At 44.4% G+C, this 21,712-nt stretch overlaps 1 protein-coding gene and 2 pseudogenes across 2 annotated transcripts in view; all 3 read left to right on the forward strand.

Annotated features, from left to right (window-relative positions):
- Window positions 1–21,449, forward strand: part of LOC147430526 (DNA polymerase delta subunit 1) — a 59,152-nt gene extending 37,703 nt beyond the window's left edge. For both annotated transcript variants that reach the window (XM_086493140.1, XM_086493139.1), the window contains 14 exons: window positions 71–136; window positions 210–266; window positions 1,153–1,240; window positions 1,310–1,389; window positions 1,464–1,577; window positions 1,797–1,911; window positions 18,229–18,401; window positions 18,500–18,571; window positions 18,683–18,757; window positions 18,854–18,943; window positions 19,587–19,747; window positions 19,835–19,908; window positions 20,002–20,089; window positions 20,166–21,449. In XM_086493140.1, coding sequence (XP_086349266.1) covers window positions 71–136; window positions 210–266; window positions 1,153–1,240; window positions 1,310–1,389; window positions 1,464–1,577; window positions 1,797–1,911; window positions 18,229–18,401; window positions 18,500–18,571; window positions 18,683–18,757; window positions 18,854–18,943; window positions 19,587–19,747; window positions 19,835–19,908; window positions 20,002–20,089; window positions 20,166–20,253 — 1,341 coding nt within the window. In that variant the 3' untranslated portion in view covers window positions 20,254–21,449. The remainder of the gene's footprint in view (window positions 1–70; window positions 137–209; window positions 267–1,152; window positions 1,241–1,309; window positions 1,390–1,463; window positions 1,578–1,796; window positions 1,912–18,228; window positions 18,402–18,499; window positions 18,572–18,682; window positions 18,758–18,853; window positions 18,944–19,586; window positions 19,748–19,834; window positions 19,909–20,001; window positions 20,090–20,165) is intronic.
- Window positions 4,276–9,732, forward strand: LOC147430527 (uncharacterized; annotated as a pseudogene).
- Window positions 11,983–13,665, forward strand: LOC147430528 (uncharacterized; annotated as a pseudogene).
- Window positions 21,450–21,712: the final 263 nt, after the last annotated feature.

A 21,712-nucleotide genomic window follows, 5' to 3' on the forward strand; every position in this document is an offset into this window, starting at 1 on the left:
AAGCAAATAGTTGCAGAGTATGAAATTCATTGATGCAGGTTCTCCTGCTAACAATTTGTTGTGTGCACAGGGAATCCTTCCTGAGATCCTTGAGGAGCTTTTGGCTGCTCGCAAACGAGCAAAAGCTGACCTGAAGGTTTGCAACCCTCTATTCTTTTTGTCTATTCGTTTATTATGTACAATCAGTTGCTGAGGGCTGGTGCATACAGGAAGCTACAGACCCTCTGGAGAAGGCTGTTTTGGACGGCCGGCAATTAGCTTTAAAGGTCCGCTGATATTTCCCGTTTCCTTAGTCTTTCTTGTATCATATCTGCAGCTCTGAAAGAAGTGCTGTATGCTTCAGAGGTATGTGTCCTTGTTGCGGAAGATCACATATCAATGGGCATGTGTAATCACAAATCCAGCAAAGAAGTTTCTCCTTTGCAATAAATCTCTATGCTTTATCTTGTATTAAACTTGTTTATGTTTGTGTGCTCTGTCATAGGCCTTATCAATGTCAATTTTGAAAAAAAATGTAACCATCATGGAATACAAAAAAATTACAAGTCTTAGAAAACTAGGAGAAAATCTATGTGATGTGCTCAGCTCAATATTTTCCTATGGAGAGACAAGTACCCAATGATTGGACCTTGTCAAGAAACGATTAAAGTTTTATTTTTATAGTGAGCTTTTTAAAAATTCCGTTTGATTTCAAAGGCCACGCCTTTGTAGCATCAATTTGTTGCTGCAAATTGCGTCGTGATGGACACAACTTTTAATACTGACTAATTCAAAAATCAACTTACCATGTGGATGCTTCCGTTGCCATTTGTGAAAGCATAAATTGCATAGGGAGGCTATAGGTAATCACAAGAGGCTGTCACTCTATAAGCCAAAACTAAACCTTTTACATCTCATGGCTAGGCCCTAGATACGAAGAATGATGAACAATTAATTTGTTAAGAATTGCATGATCAGCTTCTGTTTCAGCAAGGTTCAGCCTTGAGATAGTTTCAAGTCCATTTTGGAGCAATGGATTGCAGAGTCCCAGAACTCCTAAGATTCTTGTCATTTGTAGGATACAGATCCAGAGCGCTCAGGTGTCTAAAATAATTGGTCTTGCATGTTGTGCCATTGAGTCCTTACATATCTGCTCGGCTGCCTAATATGTAGGTTAGTGCAAACTCTGTCTACGGATTTACTGGGGCTACCATTGGACAACTCCCTTGTCTTGAGATATCGAGTAGTGTTACCAGCTATGGTAAGGCTTGATTTGATTCATCTCTAATTGTCTTACTGTTTTTGGGGCTGACGTGTTTGTAATTACTAGGGAGACAGATGATCGAACACACCAACAAACAGGTTGAAGACAGATTTAATATCAGAAATGGCTATGAGTTTGATGCTGAGGTGAGTTTTTCAACAATTAAATTTGAAACCTTTTTGTGGAGTCTCTTGACTCAATTTTTGAAGGGCTAGTGCAGGTGGTGTATGGAGATACAGATTCCGTGATGGTTCAATTTGGTGTTCCTACTGTAGAGCAAGCAATGAAGCTTGGTAAAGAAGCTGCTGAATACATAAGTCGAACCTTCACAAAGGTACAGAGCTGGTTAATGCAGACGATCATCAGCCACGCTGACCTTTCGTTTTTCTGTGCCCTTATGTTTTCTAGAAAGTGTGCGTTCTGATTTGTTCATTGATAGTTGGGTATCCTTACGCATAATAAGGGCTCCCGTAAATAAAATAAGCAATAAAAATGCTAATTTCCTCCGCATTAATGATTTTCTAAGGAATATTTTTGTGTGTTTTTCTTTCAGCCAATAAAGCTGGAATTTGAGAAAGTATATTTCCCTTACTTGCTCATCAGCAAGAAGAGATATGCTGGCTTACTGTGGACAAAACCAGAGGTGCATGACAAGATGGACACAAAAGGTAAATTTTGTGAAAGAGCAAGTTTGTGCTTTTTCTTGTCCCTACATTTTCAACCACATTGGGAGCACTGCTCGCTGAAAGCTGAGCTTTCATAGCTTTTTTCTTCAATTTTGAAATGGACCATGGAGACCAGGAAATGTCGAGCACATTTGAGGGCCTTTATTCTTTATTTCCCAGAAAAGATGATCTTTTCATTAAAAAATCACATCAAAGTAAAACAACAGAAAATCAACCATAAATGGTATCACCAAAAGATAAAAGTCCTATGGAAATCTAAAGTACAAGATTGCCTCAAATCAAGGCTAGGAATGGGGATTAAGCCTAGACGACCTCCTAGGCTTATAGGTCTTCAAAGCCTTATCCTTAGAAGACTTCTTAGCAATTTCAAATGCCGCTCGTAAGCTGAATTTATGCCTTCAGAACCGCTGCTGATGTCCAAATCAGTGCCTTGAGGATCAGGTGGTGGATCATGCAGAGGTGTCGAAGAAGTATTTGAACAGGAAGAGAAACAGGAACTCCGTGTCTATACACAAGCTTTGGAGCCTCTGTCTCGTCGCCTTCTTTTCTTCGCTTCTTGCCTCCTGGCTTTTTCTGCTCCACTTCTTTTCCTTACACTAACACCTTCCAATCTCCCATTTGCATGAAGTGCCTCTTTTTCTTATGCGTGCTGCCTCTAATCAGGAGATATCATCCGACGGGTACAAACTGCAGCAACATGGCCCTTCCTGCCACAAATAAAGCTGTGGCCAGGATGAACGCGATAGAGGGCGGGAAGGGTGAGCATCATATGGGTGGCTGCTTACTTAACGCGTGGGTGAGGGCCTTTATTCTTAGCATGCACATTCTCATATACGTTGTGAGCCTCCAATAAACATGCCAATATGTGATAGGGTTGGCAGCTTGTCAGCCGTGGTGATTGGCAAACCCTTTGATGTTTCTTGTTCTAGCTTCTCTAAAACATGCAGCCTTGGAATATCAGATGGGCCATTTGTTGGGAATGAGCTTTGTCTCATACTCTAGTGGTGCCTAATTGTAAGGCTTACACAAAATGGCTAGACTAGAGTCCCCTAATACCTTTAGGTTTTGGGGAAACCTTGCTGTTAAGTGTGCACCCGTCTACTGTGGTGACACATTCACGGGGAGGCACTGACCAAATATGGACCTGGGTGGTATGCACAACCATCATTTGCAAGGAGAGAGGTTGCAACTGATATCAGAGCCATGGTGTAATTGTTTTCTTATGCATTGAGGTCTACCAGGGTGACACATTCAAGGGGAGGCATTGACCAAATATGGACCTACACGATATGCACACCCATTGTAGTAGGGCTACAATGTCACGGGCACGGGACAAGCCGTTAGTCACAGTTGGCCCGCGTTTCACACTGGACGGTCGGTGACTGTGACACGTGGCAAGGATACGGGTGGTGATCCAATTGACACCGTGGCCAGTGCACCACCTCTCAGTTCAGAGATAGGCTTAGCTGAAGTGGATATTTTGGAGCCTCGACACCCCCATTGTACCTTGAGTCTTGAGCTTGGAGTTGTGTGTGCGGCCAGCTAGAGTTGTATGGTTCTTTGAGCTTGTCGAGTTCCATTGAGTTGAGTCTAAAGTTGTTTTGTTTTGAGTCATATTTCACTTCTGTGTTTGAGTCATGTGTGATGTTTCTTCTGTTGGAGTGAGGTTTCATGCATACTACAATGAGGAGCACCCACTCTAGAGAGCACTACACCTTTTCCTCGCTACAGGTGCTCTCATTTTTGGCACGCCCGGTGGGACCTCAACTGAAGTTTCACTCCGCTGTGCTACAGGTCGAGGAGCTAGCTCATTTAAGCTCTCGCCTGCGTTGCTCTGGACTAGAGTAGTCTAGCTTGGTCCAACTCAATACACTAGACCAGCTAGTCTAGTCTCTCGTTCTGGCTCGTCTTGGTCTAAGTCTCTCGTCTTGGTCTAGTAGTCTCTAGGTTGGGTCTAGTCCTCTCTCGTCCAAGTCTAGCCAAGAGTAGGTTGGGTCTTGTCCTCTCTCGTCGAGGTCTAGCCAGGAGGTCTAGTCACTCGCCTTGGTTTAGTGGAGTCTGGACCAGTGTGCAGTAAGTAAAGGTCTTTGTGCTCAAAGCTTGGAAGGGTTCTTGGTTACTGCATGACACATACAAGGCAGTCAAAAGAGCGACAAAGCCCACTTCTATGTCCTTTGAAGTACTACCACAGGAAGCGTCAACCCTTCGTGCCAAGCAGAAGTCCACCAACCCCATTACCCCTACCTTCTCCCTCAACCAGTTCTACACCTCCCGAGTCACCCCCATCAATAAACTTCTCACCCACTGTGTTACAGCAAGCTCCAATGCAACAAGCTCCTGCACAAACAGCCATGGAAGAGCTCACAAGTGTTCTAGCTAAGGTGAATATTAAGTTTCCGACTTTCAAAGCTCTCTCTATAGAGGATGTTGATGACCATGCCCAGAGGTTTGTTTCTCTCTGCAGAGATTGTGGCCTCAACCGAGAAGATGCCTACTTAGTACTCTTCCCATCTACCTTGGATGGATTAGCAGACAAGTGGTACAGTCAGTTTGCAAAGAACCACTTTACTACTTGGGCTACATAAAGACGACAATTTTGTGAAGCTTTCAAACCAGGCGATTTCCAAGAAAAGGTTTTGGATGAGTTGGCTAACCTCCTGCTTCAGCCCAAAGAGACTTTTGCAGAACTCATTACCCGAACAAAGTCTCTGGTCGCCAAGCTTCCTCAGCCACCAGGTGAGTTCATGGTCAAGAAATGGGTAGAGAATGCTCTTCCAAAGACTTCTCAACAAAAACTCAGAGAGAATCTCCGACCTGATGCCACCTTGGAGGAGTTTGTTGCGGCTGCTACTAGGATAGAGGGGGCAAGGAAGATGTTTACCAACTCTCCTCAGGTAGAGACTACCTCTGTACTCTTGGAGAGTCCATATGACCCTTTGACTTCTTTACGTAGGGAACTTGAAGCCCTAAAACTACAACGCGCTCTTCAAGAGGAGAAATCAATCTCTCTTAGACAGGAGAAGCCCCCACATCACGAGGCTTTGGATCAAATCAAGAGAGAGCTAGAAGAGCTTAGGTCTCAGTAGGAGCCTGTAACAGACTTGGACACTCCAAGTCAATAATCAACCGCGATAGTACCAAATAACCACTTCAAAACAATTCACAGATCACAATAGATTTGCACTGGCCCGGCGGAGTTCCATGCCTAGAGATATTGGCCCCAAAGATTGGCGCCCCTTTCGGTATTTCTTTTTGTATTAATCAATCATCAAAGTACAAGAGAGCGGTTAGGGTTTCACTCTCAGACTCTGCGTCCAGATGCTTTGAGAAGTGAGGCCCTCACCACTAATTTAAAGGTTACAAGGGATGCCCAAAAGCAGAGCCCCAAAAGCTTTTAAAAATAAAAAGCATCAGTTCTCTCTCTCTCTCTCTTAGAGTCTTAAAAAAGAAAAAAAAGCAAGTTCTCTCTCTTTCTCATGGCGTAGAGAAAAAGCAAGATTCGCGTTGCTCTTCATTTAAAAAAAAAAAAAGATTTTTTTTTTCAGCCTCCGCGATTTGCAGAAATTAGGGTTTCTGTTGTCTGCCATGTCATCACTTTGTGACATACCCCCCAGGAGCATTGGACAGTCCAAGTCAAGAATCAACCGTGATAGTACCAAGTCATGGACACTCCAAGTCAAGAATCAACCGTGATAGTGACTTGGACACTCTCGAAAAATCATGTCCATCATCCGGTTAAGTGTCGCAGGAGCATTGGTTAAGCCAAAAGGCATCACCAAAAACTCAAATAACCCAAAAGTCGTCCGAAAAGCTGTCTTGTAGACATCTCCTGGCGCTATCCTGATCTGATGATATCCACTCTTCAAGTCAATCCTGCTAAAGCACGAGGATCCTTGTAACCTGTCAAGTATGTCATCGATCCTAGGAATCGGAAATCTGTTCTTGATGGTGATTTTGTTGAGAGCGCTATAATCGATGCACATTCTCCAAGATCCGTCTTTCTTCAAAACCAACAACACTGGAGAGCAATACGGTGAAGTACTAGGTTGGACAAGACCCTTTTCCAAGAGGTCTTTCACTGGGTTCATAATCTTTTCATTCTGTACTCGACTCACACGATAAGGTGGCCGATTCGGTGGCGTGCTTCCATGTATCAGATCAATGGTTTGATCTTCAGGCCCTCTGAAAAGCAATCGGCATGAGTGTGGAGAAAAATCTTGGCGTTCTTTTGATCAGGTCAAAACATATTCAACCTTTATCTAGCGTTCAGTTCTCTCCCAAAACAATGAGTAAGAAACTGAAGTTCATCAAGTACAATCTCTAAGCCCTTCATTTATCAAAGTCGCTTTCTCGGCCGATAGTCAACCACGGTGTAGTTCTTGTGGTACCAAGGGATCCTGAGTAGAACGTCACTCGCGTGCCCTGAACACCCCTATCATTGCAAACAAAGTTTGCCAATGCTCTGTGTAATGGCAACATCCCATCCGGGTGCCAGTCGAACTACCTCTGCCTGTTGCGTTAGCCTGTCGAGCGTGATTCCAAATTGAGCCACCAATTCCAAGTGAAAAGAAGTTGGCCTTGGCTCCTTCAAAAGAGCTTCCCGATCCTTCACTTTGCCCAAAAAGCGGCAAAGTTTGTACTTTCATTCATTAGATTCAGTGCAGGTCCCACACCATGTGGTACTAGTTCTGCTTTTCTATTTGCCTTTTCTGCCACATTCCTCAGTTGCTCTCGAACTCTCAGACCTGTCGTCGTCTTTATCATTCTGTTCTTTCTGTGCCTTATTAGGGCACTTCGCGGAGATATGTCCTTGTTCCCCGCATCCAAAGCACTTTCCCTCTCTGATGAAGCGAGCTCTCTCCTCAGGAGTAAGCTTGGGTCGTGCATCATTTTTCTCTGGGTTGCTCTTTTTCTTTCTACTTTCATTCCCAGAAGTCTGCTCGGCTCGTTGTGTCATGCCCTCATCTGTGGGGTAGGTCAGACTGCCAGAGTGAATGGCAAAGCCCTGCTTCGCATGACTCATCAACTCCTGAATAGAAGCTGACTTCTGTTCCAAGCAGTGATCTCGGATCTCTGTAGGTAGACCCAAGGTAAACCGCTCAATCTGTTCTCTGAACGAGATCTTCTTGAATGAAGAGGCAGGTAGAAAAGAGCTCCAGAATCTTTCACAGTAAGAATTCACTGTATCGCTCTTGGTCATCCGAAGATGGTTCCAAGCAGCTCGTACATTTCGTTCATATTCTTGCATCAACCAAGAAGAAATAAAAAGCTTCTTAAATTTCAGCCATTTAACTAGCGTAGTCTTGTTTGAAAGAAGCGTGGACCACCAAGTACGAGCATTCCCCTTAAAGTAAGAGGCAGCTCTCCGAATCTTGGAGTGCTCTGAATAGCATCCTCCCGCGAAAGCGATGTCAAACTGCTGTATAAAAGACAAAGCCTTCGAAGCATCTGAGTATCCTGAAAAAGTATCAAACTTGATCGAGTGGCCAGCTTCCTTAAACTCTCGGACTTTCTTGCTTTTATCTTCAAGAAAGTCATACTGGTTAGCTTTGTAAAAATTCTTCTTGTTCGCACAAAAGTTTTCGTCATCGGAATCTGAGCTGTCTGTAGATGAGTCCTCAGTAGAACTGTCAGTCTCTGGGCGAGATGTAGCCTTCTTTGCCTTTTTCTTGTCCTTTCTGAAGCGTTGTTTCTTGCTTCGCTTTTTGCTTTTTCTGTCTTCTTCGCTCGAGTCTGAAGAGCTAGAAGAACTGTCAGATGAAGAAGAAGAAGAACTGGGTACTCCTTCAAATCGAACACGCTTCTTCCGTTTCTTTGCCTTTGCCTTGTCAAAAGTCGACCGACGACCCAAATATCCCGGGAAGTCAGTGCCTTTCTTCTGCATTTTGCCGTGCTTTTTGCCTTTCTTTTGCATGTCGAAAAGCTGAGCAATCCGTGCATCAACCACATTCTCCAATTCCTTCTCTGTATATTTCTTGGAGGCAGAAGGTTTCTTGAGAGCGGGTTTCGGGAGTGGTGTTGTGGTTCTCTGCCACTCCGTCTGTACCTGTTTCAAAGAGGTCTGGTTCATATATTTTGCCATCTTCAGGTCCTTGGCAAAATTGAGCATCATCTTTGTTGCATCGCCAATCAATTGACGACGCTCCATCTCTTGCTGCTCCGCCTGAGTAGGCCTAGGTGGGCCATACTCCGTGCCGGAATCTTCGTTGTGATCCCTGCTCGCATCTCCAGATGTAGAGGGAGTCGACTGGTCCTTGCATGAAGCCACAGGTGCCGCGGAAAAAAAAATTGGGGATCGGATTTCCCGCAGAAGAGAAATCGGCCGTGCTCTGATACCACTGTAACAGACTTGGACACTCCAAGTCAAGAATCAACCGTGATAGTACCAAATAACCACTTCAAAACAATTCACAGATCACAATAGATTTGCACTGGCCCGGCGGAGTTCCGTGCCTAGAGATATTGGCCCCAAAGACTGGCGCCCCTTTCGGTATTTCTTTTTGTATTAATCAATCATCAAAGTACAAGAGAGCGGTTAGGGTTTCACTCTCAGACTCTGCGTCCAGATGCTCTGAGAAGTGAGGCCCTCACCACTAATTTAAAGGTTACAAGGGATGCCCAAAAGCAGAGCCCCAAAAGCTTTTAAAAATAAAAAGCATCAGTTCTCTCTCTCTATTAGAGAGTCTTTAAAAAAAAAAAAAAGCAAGTTCTCTCTCTTTCTCATGGCGTATAGAAAAATCAAGATTCGCGTCGCTTGTCACTAAAAAAAAAAAAAAGTTTTTTTTCCAGCCTCCGCGATTTTTGGAAATTAGGGTTTGCAGGAATTTTAGGGTTTCTGGCAGAAATTAGGGTTTTTGTTGTCCGCCATGTCATCACTTTGTGACAGAGACTAAGGCTATGGTATGGTGCAACTCATGTCGCTCTCTAGGACACCCTCCATAGGACTGTCCCCTTCGTGCTTATTGCCACTTCTGCGAAAAGTTTGGACATGAAGACAAGGATTGCTACTATATCAAGGGATTGCGACAAATACAACAAAGTCTAGGTCCTTCTCTCCAACAAGGGCTAGCACCAACATCCAATATGGTTTCCCCCTATGGCCATCCAGATTACATGCCACCTTTGCTCAATACCCCTACTATCCAAGGTCCGTCTTAAAAATTTTATACCCATGCTCCCTCAGCCCCTCAGAGCTTCTACACCTCAGCCTCAAACTCCATGCAGCAACAAGAGCAGAGACCACCTTGTCTTCCGTTTCGTCCGTCAAATCGGTCCATTTTATGCTATAGATGTGGAGAATATGGGCATTACCAAAGCAAGTGTCCTTTACCTCAAGGGTCTCCTCCTTGCCGTCATTGTCCGAAGTCTAAGGACCACTACAGTAAGGATTGTCCCAAGCAGAGGGCATCCTCATCTTCATGCCCAACTCAAAACCAACAAGATTTCACATTCCCGAAGATCAATATGATCGTAGTGAACACCATCCCTTAGCCATCACCTGCTACTCATACGGTTAGGTCACAACAAGTGGGGGAGCCCGTTGGCGTCCTCACTCGGGCACAAAGAGCAGCTCTTGATCTCAACTTGGCAACAGGTCCATCTCGTCCATCTCCACTTCCACAACCTGACCCAATTGACGAGCCCTTCATTGGTGCTAAGAGCAAGCATGTCTCTATGCTATCTGACATTGATGGAGCCTTCTTGGAAGCAGTGGTTGACTTGGAACATGTCAAAGTTCTAGGGGAAGCCCAGATTGAAGGAGCTAAGCCCACAGCGGAAGCAATCTTGAAGAACACCTTTTAGTAAGTGTCCCTTTACGATATGCTCCGGCTTGATGCAACCCTCAGAAGTGACCCTGTCAATCATTCAGTCTCTGTATTCGAGTGCAGGGCCTAGTGGCGAGTACCTCCCCATACATCCCTCAGAGTCTTACATGATTTCTTATCTAGCTGCTCCCCTCACCGATCACAAAAGTCCTCGTTTCACTGTATCTATTCTTGGGCATCAATTCTCAGGCGTCATAGTGGATGGTGGATTTGGGATTAATTTGATGCCAGAGTTCACTATGTTGGCTTTAGATCTGCAGCCTACCCGCCCTGCTCCATTCATTGCCAGATTGGCTGACCAGGACAATCTATCCAATGGGCATAGTAGACAAGGTGCCTTTGAAGGTACAAGACTTCACCTTTAGCTTGGATTTTGTGGTGGTCAATTTTTCCCAGGTGGAGGGAGGATTTCCTTTGCTTATTGGTAGACCATGGTTGAGGCACACTAAGGCACTTCATGATTGGGGAAACGACGCCATGTGGATACATACTCTTGGTTCCCCCATGCAACCAATTTAACTTGAAGGAGGCATGGATCCAGTTGTTCATCACAACTCTTTGTCAGTACATTCCGACCTCGACCTCGAGTAGCCTACCCCACCTGACGATCTGACGAAGACCTACTGCAGTGGTTGGAAGCTACCACATCGATGTTGTGCTATGTGGTCTCTATTCAAGGCTTACTTGTGGATACACCCTCTTTTTTGGAACCTCAGGCGGAAATAGTTGACCCAAGTCATCCAAAAGAAAGTGTGTCAATCCCAGATTCAAGTGTGTCAGTCCCTCTTGGTGATCATGCTTCTCAAGTGTTTCCCTAATGGAAGTCGTCGGCCTTGGTGAACCTATAACACATCATAGAAGGGGAAAGAAATCTCCTTTGCATGAGTTCGCCAACGTTCCACCTTTTCCCTCAACACCCCCTGGGCCTGACACCCCGCCCACTCCAAAGCACTCTATTGTGTCTGAAGACTTACCCTTCGAGGAGCTTCCACCAAGATGGTTACAAGAGGAGTATGCGGAGTTTCCAATCGATCAAACACCAGCCCATGATGTCTCGAAGCTCCAAGAGGCAGCTCCCTCTCCAGCTACACCTCTTGACCCGATCAAAGAAGTCAACCTGAGCGACCTTGACAACCCTGAGAATATCCTCTTAGCCGCTTGGTGGGAGCATCCCGCGCTACTCGATCGAGTAGTCTCTTTCATGCACTCTTTTAAAGATGTTTTTGCTTGGTCCTACAAGGATTTGAAAGGGATCCCACCATAATTGGGTGTCCATACTATCCCTTTGGTTGAAGGTTCTAAGCCTGTCAGAGGTTGAGCTTACAAGCTCAACCCAAAGTATGCAGAAGCTGTCAAGTCAAAGCTAGAAAAAATGCAAGAGGCAGGGATCATTGTACCTGTGGAGCACTCTGAGTGGTTATCACCCATGGTGATAGCGCCTAAGAAGCAGTCCAATAAATTCCGTGTGTGTGCGTAGATTACTGCGCTCTGAACAAGGTTATTATCCCATACGGTTTTCCCACACCTTTCACTGAGCGTGTGCTCGAAGATGTAGCAGGGCATGTATTGTTCAGTTTCATGGATTGGTTCAGTGGATACAATCAGCTGGGCATCCATCCAGGTGATCATATCAAAACGGCTTTTGTGACTCCTTGGGGTATTTTTATCTACATTAGAATCTCGTTTGGGTTGAAAAATGCTCCACCTTCTTCAATCGCACAGTATATCTCATATTATGTCCCTTGCTTACGGATCATCTTCGCATCTTCATGGACGATTTTTCAACCTTCTCGGGTGCTCTCAGTGTTCAACCCTAGTGGAAAATCTAGAGGAGCACCTCGCTCAGCTCTCTGTTGTCTTCCTCAGGCGCATAGAGGCACGCTTGAAGCTCAATCCGAACAAATGTCATTTTTTGGTCACTGAGGGCACACTTCTAGGCCATGTGGTGTCTGCTGAAGGTTTCGCGCTTGACACAGAGAAGATAGTGGCCATCTTGAAGTTACCACCTTCCATCAACCCAAAAGGTGTTTAGAGCTTTGTAGCGACACAGGCTATCATCGCAGGTTTATACACATGTATGCATAGGTGGCTCAATCATTGACCCGACTCACTAGTGCTACTGTACCCTTCCAATGGTCAAAACTTGAGGCTGAAGCATTTGCATACCTCAAAAAACGTCTCACTAAAGCACCTATTCTAGTGGCTCCCGATTGGTCTATCCCTTTTCATGTGCATACTGATGCCAGTCAACTGGATGTGGGTGATGTGCTGACTCAGCCTAGTAAGGAGTACAACCTGGATCGCCCTGTTCACTATGCAAGTCGCCTACTCACCAAAGTAGAGCGCAACTATAGCATCACAGAAAGGGAAGGTTTGGCTATTGTGTATGCTCTACAAAAATTTCGCCATTATTTATTAGGAGTCCACTTCACAATTATTACTGATCACCATGCCCTGCGCTATCTGCTTAATAAAGCTGCAAGTTGCAGGTCGAGTATGGCGGTGGCTACTCTTATTTCAAGAGTTTGATTTTGAGGTGGTACTCAAACCCGGCAAACATGATGTCCTTGCTGACCACCTCTCTCGCATTCACACAGGTGAAGAAGCAACAGGGGTTGCAGATGATTCTAGATAGCAGTCTCTTTAAGGTGGATACCACTCCGGAATGGTACGGCGATGTCTTGCATTTGCTACCTACTGGTTTGTACCCTGAGAATGCGTCTCCACTGCAAAAGAGGTGATTGGTTTTGAAGTCTAGGCCATTCACTTTGATAGGAGGCCAGCTCTACAAGTCAAGACCAGATGGTGTTCTGAGACGGTGTGTCTCTCCTCATGAGGTTGAGAATATTTTGGAAGATGCCCACAGTGGTCCCACTGGCAGCCATTACCTTGGTCACATCACTGCCCAAAAGATTCTACAGAGTGGTCTATGATGGCCCTATGTTTTTTGAAATGCAATTGCCTATGTGAAAGTATGTGATGTGTGTCAGCGTTGTGGACCTAAACCAAGCAAAGAGTCCAACCGTCCTCTGCAGGTCTCAATGGCATGATTGCCCTTTGAGAGACAAGGCATAGATTTTGTGGGTCCAATTGCTCCTCCGGCCTAACCAGGTAACCGGAAATATCTGCTGGTGGCTACAGATTATGCAACCAAGTGGGTTGAGGTACTGGCGACAACTGATTGCACTGACAATATTGTAGCCAAGTTCTTGTGTGAATATATTTTGTGCAGGTTTGGATATTCCCTAGAGATCACCAGTGATAGGGGCAGTCACTTTGTTAACGAAATGATTTCAACCTTGCTCGCCAACTATAAGATTTTTCATCGTAAGTCTTGCCCTTATTACCCTAGAGCAAATGGGCAGGCCGAGAGCACCAACAAGGTTCTGATAGCCCTTCTGCGGAAAGCATGTCATCTCCATCCGGCGTCTTGGGCTCAAGCTATCCACGGCACCCTTTGGGCATACCGCACTTCCTTCAAAGCCACAACCAATCACACCCCATTTCAATTAGCCTTCGGTTTGGAAGCAATAGCACCCTTCAAATTCAACTCAAGATCTCCGCGAGTTGGCAGTCTGCGTGCCAATGGGGGTCTACCTCTCTATCTCGTCTCAACCTATTGGAAGAAAGCCGCCGTTTGGCTTCTCAGGCTCTTGAAGTAGAGCAGCTTCGTCGCAAGGCGTGGCATGATCGCCATCTTCGTAAGCCAAAAATAATGACAAGATCACTGGTGTTATTGTACCAAGCTAGATATCAGAAAAAAGCAAAGAAGTTGGTCCTAGCTTGGCTAAGATCATTCATAGTACAAGAGATTCTACCACAAGGGGCGGTACAATTAGTGACTCTAGAAGGTATTTCCTTGCCGTTGGTAAATGGCTCCAGGATTAAATGCTACTATCCTTCACCATAAGCCTTAAGTCGTTGTCTCTTCTACTAAGGTGTCCTCCGTTGTGTCCCCACCAATTTTCGCCTTCCCTCAATTCGCTCCCTTTCCAAATTTATCCATTACCCTTCTTTATTCGTCGCTACCTAAAGAATCCGCTTTCCCTCCAAAGCAGCTCTAATTACAAACATCTCTTGCCTCTCTACCCAATTCGCTCGCTCTGCCCTCTCTTCGGCTTCTTCCGTTGCGCACAAATACAGACAATTATCTCCAGGGTGAAATTGAAATTGAGGAGTTGCCAATCTGTATGCAGAGCGAAATTGCAGAGTTGATAATATGTATGCAATTGTGGATCTGTACTTTACAGACATGTATGCAGTTGAGGAACTAGCTTCTTTTCAGCTTTGGAGTGTATGAATGTTTTTCTGTGCTTTGAATTTGGGAACAACCTCAGTCAGTGAGTGTGTGGCCTATACGCATCAGTTATTGTGTCAGAAGTTTTACAATTCTCATGGTGGGTAGCAGCAAACATTCCAGAAAGGCATGATTAATAAAGAAGCCACCACCGCAACCGTTGAGTTCTGCGGAGGAGGACGACTCAGAAACTAGTTGCCATGATCTGGATGACTTGACTTCCAGTGATCCCAACTACGAAAGTTACAAAGCCTTGGCCAATCACGGAGTCGGATTCTGAAGCTACCTTTGAATCGAACGCTTCCAAAGAAACAAATATGAAAGCAGCAGGTAAACAGAAACGCAATCATCAAATCATCAGTCATAAGATCAATCGGCCGGCTACATCTAAAAATCGCACACCATTCTCTTTGGCTGTTTATCTACAGCCGCCTTGACCATCTCTAAGCGAAATCCTCTCCAAGACCCAACTACAGACTTTGGGTCTCATAGCACTGGCTGATGGCGATCTACCAACTACTGTTCCTAAGGAGGTGGTACATGATCTTTTAAAGAATTTTCCCAAGGTAAGCGGCCAGAAACTCACTGCTACACGGCTAAGCCATGCTATGGGTATGACCAACTTTCCATCTGTGAAGCTTGCTACCCGAACCTTCTCTCAGCTTTCAAAGGATGCAGCAATTCAGGCATGTTAGGAGATGCTCAGTACGGATCACCTAGATTATTAAAGAAACAAACAGCTCCTGGCAATCTTTAGATACTACTTTCTTGCTAGAGATGCAAAAGAAGATGAGGGAAAATGTGAACTGTCCACTACATTTTCACATTGGGACGGCCTTTACTGTTTGATCCACACCCAACCTTGTGGATTCCACCAGATTCTTTTTTCATCGTTACAGTCTAGGGCCAAAAGGTTTCGGCGTCTGTGCAGTTCAACTTCAAATGTTTAGTAGCACCTCTCTTGACGTGGGTCATAAATATACATGTTACACTTGACGAAGTGGATGAGGATACACGAAGTGTACAAGGGAAAAGGAAATCTCTAAACATTCAGGTTGATCCTAGAATCACTAAGAAAAAGAAGATCAAAGTAAAGGTGGCGAAAAATAACCAGCCGTGCCACTTGAGAGTCCTCCAGTATCATCTTCAAGGGTGGCCAACTCTACTTCTCTGCTACACCTTTCAGAGAAAATATTACAAGACTCTAGGAATGCTATCGCCACCATAGTGCTTGGAGTAGAACAGTTAGTTGCCACGCACCAGCGTCACTCTGCCTCATACGCAGCTATGGAGGGATCTCTGAAGGTCGCCGAGAGTGTCATCTCGGATCGGGATGCTACGATTTTCGCGTTGCAACAAGCTTTGAAAATAAAGTCAGACATCATTGAAGACCTTAAAGCACAGGTACAAGGATTTCGAGAAATGCTTCTACATGGAGATAGGTCTACCCAAGCTCAGGCTACAGTTGGCGTGGGGTTTGGATGGATTGGATCAGGGCCACCAATGCAGACTGTAGCAACTTGTCAAGGTCAGACTCAGACTCAGGCTCCGGTTGGCGTGGGGTTTGGATGGATTGGATCCGGGCCACCAATGCATATTGCAAGTCCTTCTCAGCAATTTATGGGACTCTACACACAGCCTCCAGTTCAGCACTACAGTCAATAGTATCCTCATGGGTTTCAATCGTCGCCATTGTCCCACATGCATAGCGTTCCTTGTTACAACGGTGTTGCTGGTGCACACCACCATGGCTGTGTCGCTCGACGTCCTCAGTACACTATTGGACAGGTGCTACCCTCTGCCTTGCAACAGGTGGCGGCTCCTTTCACAGGTGGCCAGCAGAGCCCAGCAGCCTCTAGTCCAGCAGCGAGGTTACACCATTGATTTGATGGCTCCACCTCCAGAGACTGATCCTTCGGGTGCGGCTGTGGCAACTACTCTTTCTCTGGGATAACAGTCTTTTCACCATGGCAGTACAGTACTAATTTATTATTGCAGTTTTGAGTCTTTTAGCAGTTTCAGTTGTTCTCACCGAGACGGTGAGTGGTTTTGTGGCGGGCAACCTGTAGCAGGGCTATAGTGTCACGGGCACGGGACAAGCTGTTTAGTCATAGTTGGCCCGGGTTTCACATTGGACGGTCGATGACTGTGACACGTGGCAGGGATACGGGTGGTGGTCCAGTCGACACCGTGGCCAGCGCACCACCTCTCAGTTCAGAGATAGACTTAGCTGGAGTGGATATTTTGCAGCAGTTGGTGGCTCTTCATGTTTGTATATATCCGTTGTTGTTTGGGGTTTTTATCTACCTTTGGTATGGTTTTAGCGTCCAGTCTTTAGTTCTGAGTCTAGAGTTTTGCACACCACTAGCACTCTCCCTGCACATTGGAGCCTCGACACCCCATTGTACCTTGAGTCCTGAGCTTGGAGCTGTGTGTGCTGCCAGCCAGAGTTGTATAGTACTTTGAGCTTGTCGAATTCCATTGAGTTGAGTCTGCAGTTGTGTTTTGTTTTGAGTCATGTGTGATGTTTCTTCTGTTGGAGTGAGGTTTCATGCATACTGCACTGAGGAACACCCACTCTGGAGAGCACTACACCTTTTCCTCGCTACACCCATCATTTGTACCTGCAAATGATGAATCCAAGAGTTGGAAGGCTGGTGATTCCATAGAGAACTGCCTTGATCAATCTAAGGGAACCGTTTCAGATGTAGAACCTGTTGTAGTAAAGAATGTCATGATCCAAAGCTCAAGGGCAGTGTTGTTGGGGACGAGGTTTGTCTCATACTCCATGCACAATTTGGCTAGACTAGAGGTCCTTAACACCTTATGGTTGGGTTTTGGATGGCTAGACCAGATTGTGGAAACCTTCCAGTTAAGCACACATATGTGAGAAATATTTGGATGGGTGACCCCCAAGAAGTTGCTCACCATAAAATCACCACTAACTTCAGAGATGTCTTAGAAAGAAAGAAACATATACTGACTCTCTTAAAAGACCAGAATTGCTATGCACAATTGTTGACGATGACATCATAAAATGTCTGACTGAAACCCTTACCAGAAAAAACAGACAAGTATAAGCTCCTAAATGTCTGAGCTGAGAGTACATATGTGCTGTACAGTAATGGTCTGATAATGCCGATAATGAGAAAGACAGAGGTGTGGTACTTGCAGTCGTAGGCAACTTGCCTTACAGAATGGGCAATGGCTTTTGCCAGGGTGATTCCTCTGGAGACTGGTCTGCCACAAGGTAGGCTAGTGGATGGGGAAGTAGAGGCTGGTGGGGCAACATTGCTAACAGCGTCGATATCTATGAGGGTTCTGCGTCTACGTGGCAGAACATCTGCTGTTCTCGTGTCTCAAGAGGGTCTCTCTATTGTGACTAAGCTCGAGTAGGAAGAGCCCCATACACCTTTGGTCGTCAAAGCTCATAATCTGATGCAATGGTCCAAAACCATTAAATGGTACAACTGGTATATGCAGTCTTCTCCTGGCATAAGCTCATACCTACCTGTCTCCACTCTCAAATTTCAGGTGGTGTGCAAATCTGTCTGCTGACATTCCTGGACAGTCATAAATGTAGGACGTATAATAAGACCGCCCAAAGTGGTGTACATAATTTTTTTTTTAATGCTCAATGGTTGTGGGGCCCTGATTCTTGTCTACTCTATATCTAAACCCACAGTACCCATCCAGATCACCCATCAAGAAAAGGACAGTCCACGCTCCAGTCAGAAGGCAAGGCCAGCCAAGTGCACATCCAGGCATACCACCTCTAGGTGTCTCCCATAGGCAAGCTGGCCAATGCTAAAGGAGAGTATCTCTGTTGGAGAGCTCCCATATTCTGTAAAGGAAAGTCACTTCCCAAAATAAAGCCTCAGTATCGCTGGGGAGGCTCCGGACTCTACCCTGGTAACGGCATGGATGACTTGCACCAAATATGCGTGCAATTGCCAGCACTGAAGGTGTGTCTATTAGTTTCAACACACTAAAGCACTAAAGACCGTCTTTAGTGATTCAAACACAGTAAATTTATTGAGCTCACAAACTTGTTTTCACCGTACTGAGCAAGAAACTTAATGTTTTTACAATTAATCCCTGAAATTCCCCACTTTCTGCTGTAATGGGGTATTGAGTTATTACATTTTTATAGTGTTCGATTTCTTTTTTATGCAGGTATTGAAACAGTACGACGAGATAACTGCTTGCTGGTGAAGAATGTGGTCACTGAGTGCTTACACAAGATACTCATTGAGCGTGATATTCCTGCTGCTGTACAGTTTGTAAAGAACACCATAGCAGACTTGTTGATGAATCGTATGGATCTCTCACTTCTTGTGATTACAAAGGTGATTACTCTTCATCTGTTTGATTTTTGTGTCTGGGCTCATGGTTATGATATTTTCACATAGAATGCTGGTTTTTGTAAACCTTGTTTCTTGAACAGGGTCTAACAAAAACAGGAGATGATTATGCTGTTAAGGCTGCCCATGTTGAGCTTGCGGAACGCATGCGGAAGGTGAGAAGATCAAAGCTGTTGCCCCTCAATTGTTTTTTTGCATCACAAGAAAAACTTGTGTAATATTGCAAGGCACAAGCTGCATCTGAGGCTTGCGGCTATTTTTTTTAGAGGGATGCTGCAACCGCTCCTTCTGTAGGTGATCGTGTACCATATGTTATTGTAAAAGCTGCTAAAGGTGCAAAGGTACCCTCTTCAATCAACTGACTTTATCCTGTTACATTCCTCTAATTGTGGATATCTGAGGTTATTCTGAGTGCCATCTACTGTCTACATGATAAGGCATATGAGAAATCTGAGGATCCAATATATGTACTTGAGAATAACATTCCGATTGATCCACAGTATTACCTCGAGAATCAATTAAGCAAGGTATGCACACTCTTGGTTAGTGTTACACATGACTTCGTGTTTTTTAACAATAGGTGCTTTTTAACAATAAACTGCTTGCAATCCACTCAAGCAAGGAGTGCAACATATGCTGCTGTCTGTGACATATCATCACAGGCAAAAATTCCTATGGTTAGGAAACAGGATACCATCACTGTACAAGTACTAAATATTGGTGTCTTGGTACTGTTGGCATTCAGCTATTCTTTTCGATTCCTCTGTCAAGTTTCACATTTCTCTATGCAGGCCCTTTATTGTGTTGTTTGTGCCTCATTAGTTGTATTTTTTGTCCTGGTCTTTGATCTATTCTAATAAAGCCAGAGGATCATCTTGCTTATGCTTGCTATTATGTTCCTCAACCATGAAGCCAGAGCTATATTTTGTTATTTTTATGCTAGCTTATATGTTCCTCAACTAACATATTGAGCAAACCAAGCTTTCTTTTCTGCGGCTGTCTCTCATGACATCATCACGGGGCTGCTTATGACTCGTTGGCCACTCAACGAACATTTATCTGCACCAATAGCATCTGACCCATTGTCTTATGAATTTTAATCTTTCCTTGTTAGTGCTGATATCATCTGTTTGCCAGTGTCTCATTTTGGGTCTTGTAATGAACTAACAGCCTCTTCTTCGTATATTTGAGCCAATTCTAAAAAATGCAAGCAAGGAACTACTCCATGGAAGCCATACACGAGCAGTCTCAATATCAACACCTTCAAATAGTGGCATCATGAAATTTGCAAAGAAGCAGCTCAGCTGTATAGGATGCAAGACCCCAATCAGGTCTGCCTTTTATGTTTCTATCTAGTTTCAGCTGGCCTGTATTTTTGACTTCTTTGTCTTAGGATGTTAGTACTCTCTTGAATGTAGTGGTGATGATCAAACCTTATGTAAGCATTGCAAAGGGAGAGAGGCAGAACTCTATTACAAGACAGTTTCAAATGGTGATTTTTTCCTACTTTTTGAACAACATTGTGATTCTGTTTCTCAAGCACTTGATTGCTGGCAGAAGCTCATGATCGGTGCATTTGTTTCAGTTAGAGACCTTGAGCAACTTTTTAACAGGCTATGGACCCAGTGCCAGCGATGTCAAGGTTCTTTGCATCAAGATGTTCTATGTACAAGGTATGCTGTATTACGATGAGTTGGAAGTTAGCTAGCTATTTTACAGGTTTAAGTTTACATGAATGCTCTGCTGCAGTCGAGATTGTCCCATATTTTATCGACGGAAGAAAGCACAGAAGGATTTGTCAGAGGCAGAAATACAGCTAGAACGTTGGGACTTTTGACATGTTGCAGTGGGGAACTTGAGGCAGCAGTTCTGGGATGAGCGGTGCTCTTGGAGGTGTACTGAAAGTCGTGCTACCTTAATGCACAGATGATTCAGCAAAGGCAAGAAGCACCTGGGCCTTTGTACAAGTGTGGCTTGTGTTGCATCTTGGTCACAAAAATTTTGGCCGATGCACCACATTGTCATTCTTTAGGATCACTATTGATTGATCCAGATCTAGACCAAGGTGTCACTCCAGGAGAACATGATGGCTGTGCATTTTCCACAGCCCTCAAATTTTGTATGAATGTATGGGCATTGTCTGTCAAAGGTGTCAGCTAGTTGGGGCAAGTAATTTGTTGAAGCTGGAAGCTGGTGTCTCTTGAGCTCAATCAAAATGGGTGGCACCAAGAATCATGATCTGCTACAAATATAGGGCCAGGAAAGAGAAAAATTTACCTTCCATTAGAAGGCCTAGCCACCAACTTAAAAGTGGCTTAGCTTTCCCAACTTACAAGCTGGAGAAAAAGTTCACTGAAATCATCATTGAATGCCCACTATTAAGGCAAGCTGACGAATTTGTACTGAGGCTGAGGTGATCTCTGTAAGGTGCATCAAGGAAATGTCACCAGCAAGGTGCTGATTTATAGTATGAGGAATTGCACATACCCCTCGAGGCGTGTCAAAGGAAACCACAGATAAATAGCAAGGAAAGTACTTCTGGCTAGTGTGGCAGCTCAAAGATTCTTGGCAAACTGAAGCTGATTGCCCAAGAATCAAGAATTTGTAAATGAAATCCAAAAAGTTTGTACCTCTGTAAACACTGCAAAATCTGAGTTTTCTCTTGATGCTTATGCTTGCAAAGCGAAGCTAAAAGGTTCTGAACATTCAGTTTATAGACTGGCGATGCACCTTGCAAAGCACAATTATGAAACTGATGCTGGGCTTCAAACAGCCTTTCTAAGCAAGTTGTAGCCCGTGAAAGGGGATTCAAGTTCACACATTGACTTGTGTTCTAAAGCCTTTCAAAGCATGGCAGTGATTTCTAAATTAGAAGAAACTTTAAAATTTAGGCTTGAGAATTTGATACTTAACATAGCCAGCAATTTTGTTACCTTCTTCTAGCATGCATACAAAGACAAATTATCATTCTTCTTCCATCAAGCCTACCAGCATGGATTTAAAGGGAAACCCAGTTCTTTGTGTCACAAGACATTGGACATAATTTGTTAATATTATTTTGCATTAACATCCGTCTTTTGAGATGTTACCATCAGATAACTCTTTATAGCAAGCAGTTGTCAGGTTTAGGTAAAGGTGGATGTAGGATCTTTAATAGGTGCTATAGCTCATGTAAAAGTGCACATGGGGGACATTGGGATATTTTCTGTGGGATGCATGCATCGGTCCTAGGATGTCTCACCCTATGATACGTCAAGTCATGAACATTCGTTAGGTTCTCCATTTATATTACTTTT

Source organism: Adiantum capillus-veneris, chromosome 21, assembly GCF_014529385.1.
Source record: "Adiantum capillus-veneris isolate H3 chromosome 21, ASM1452938v2, whole genome shotgun sequence".
NCBI classification, from domain to species: domain Eukaryota; kingdom Viridiplantae; phylum Streptophyta; class Polypodiopsida; order Polypodiales; family Pteridaceae; genus Adiantum; species Adiantum capillus-veneris.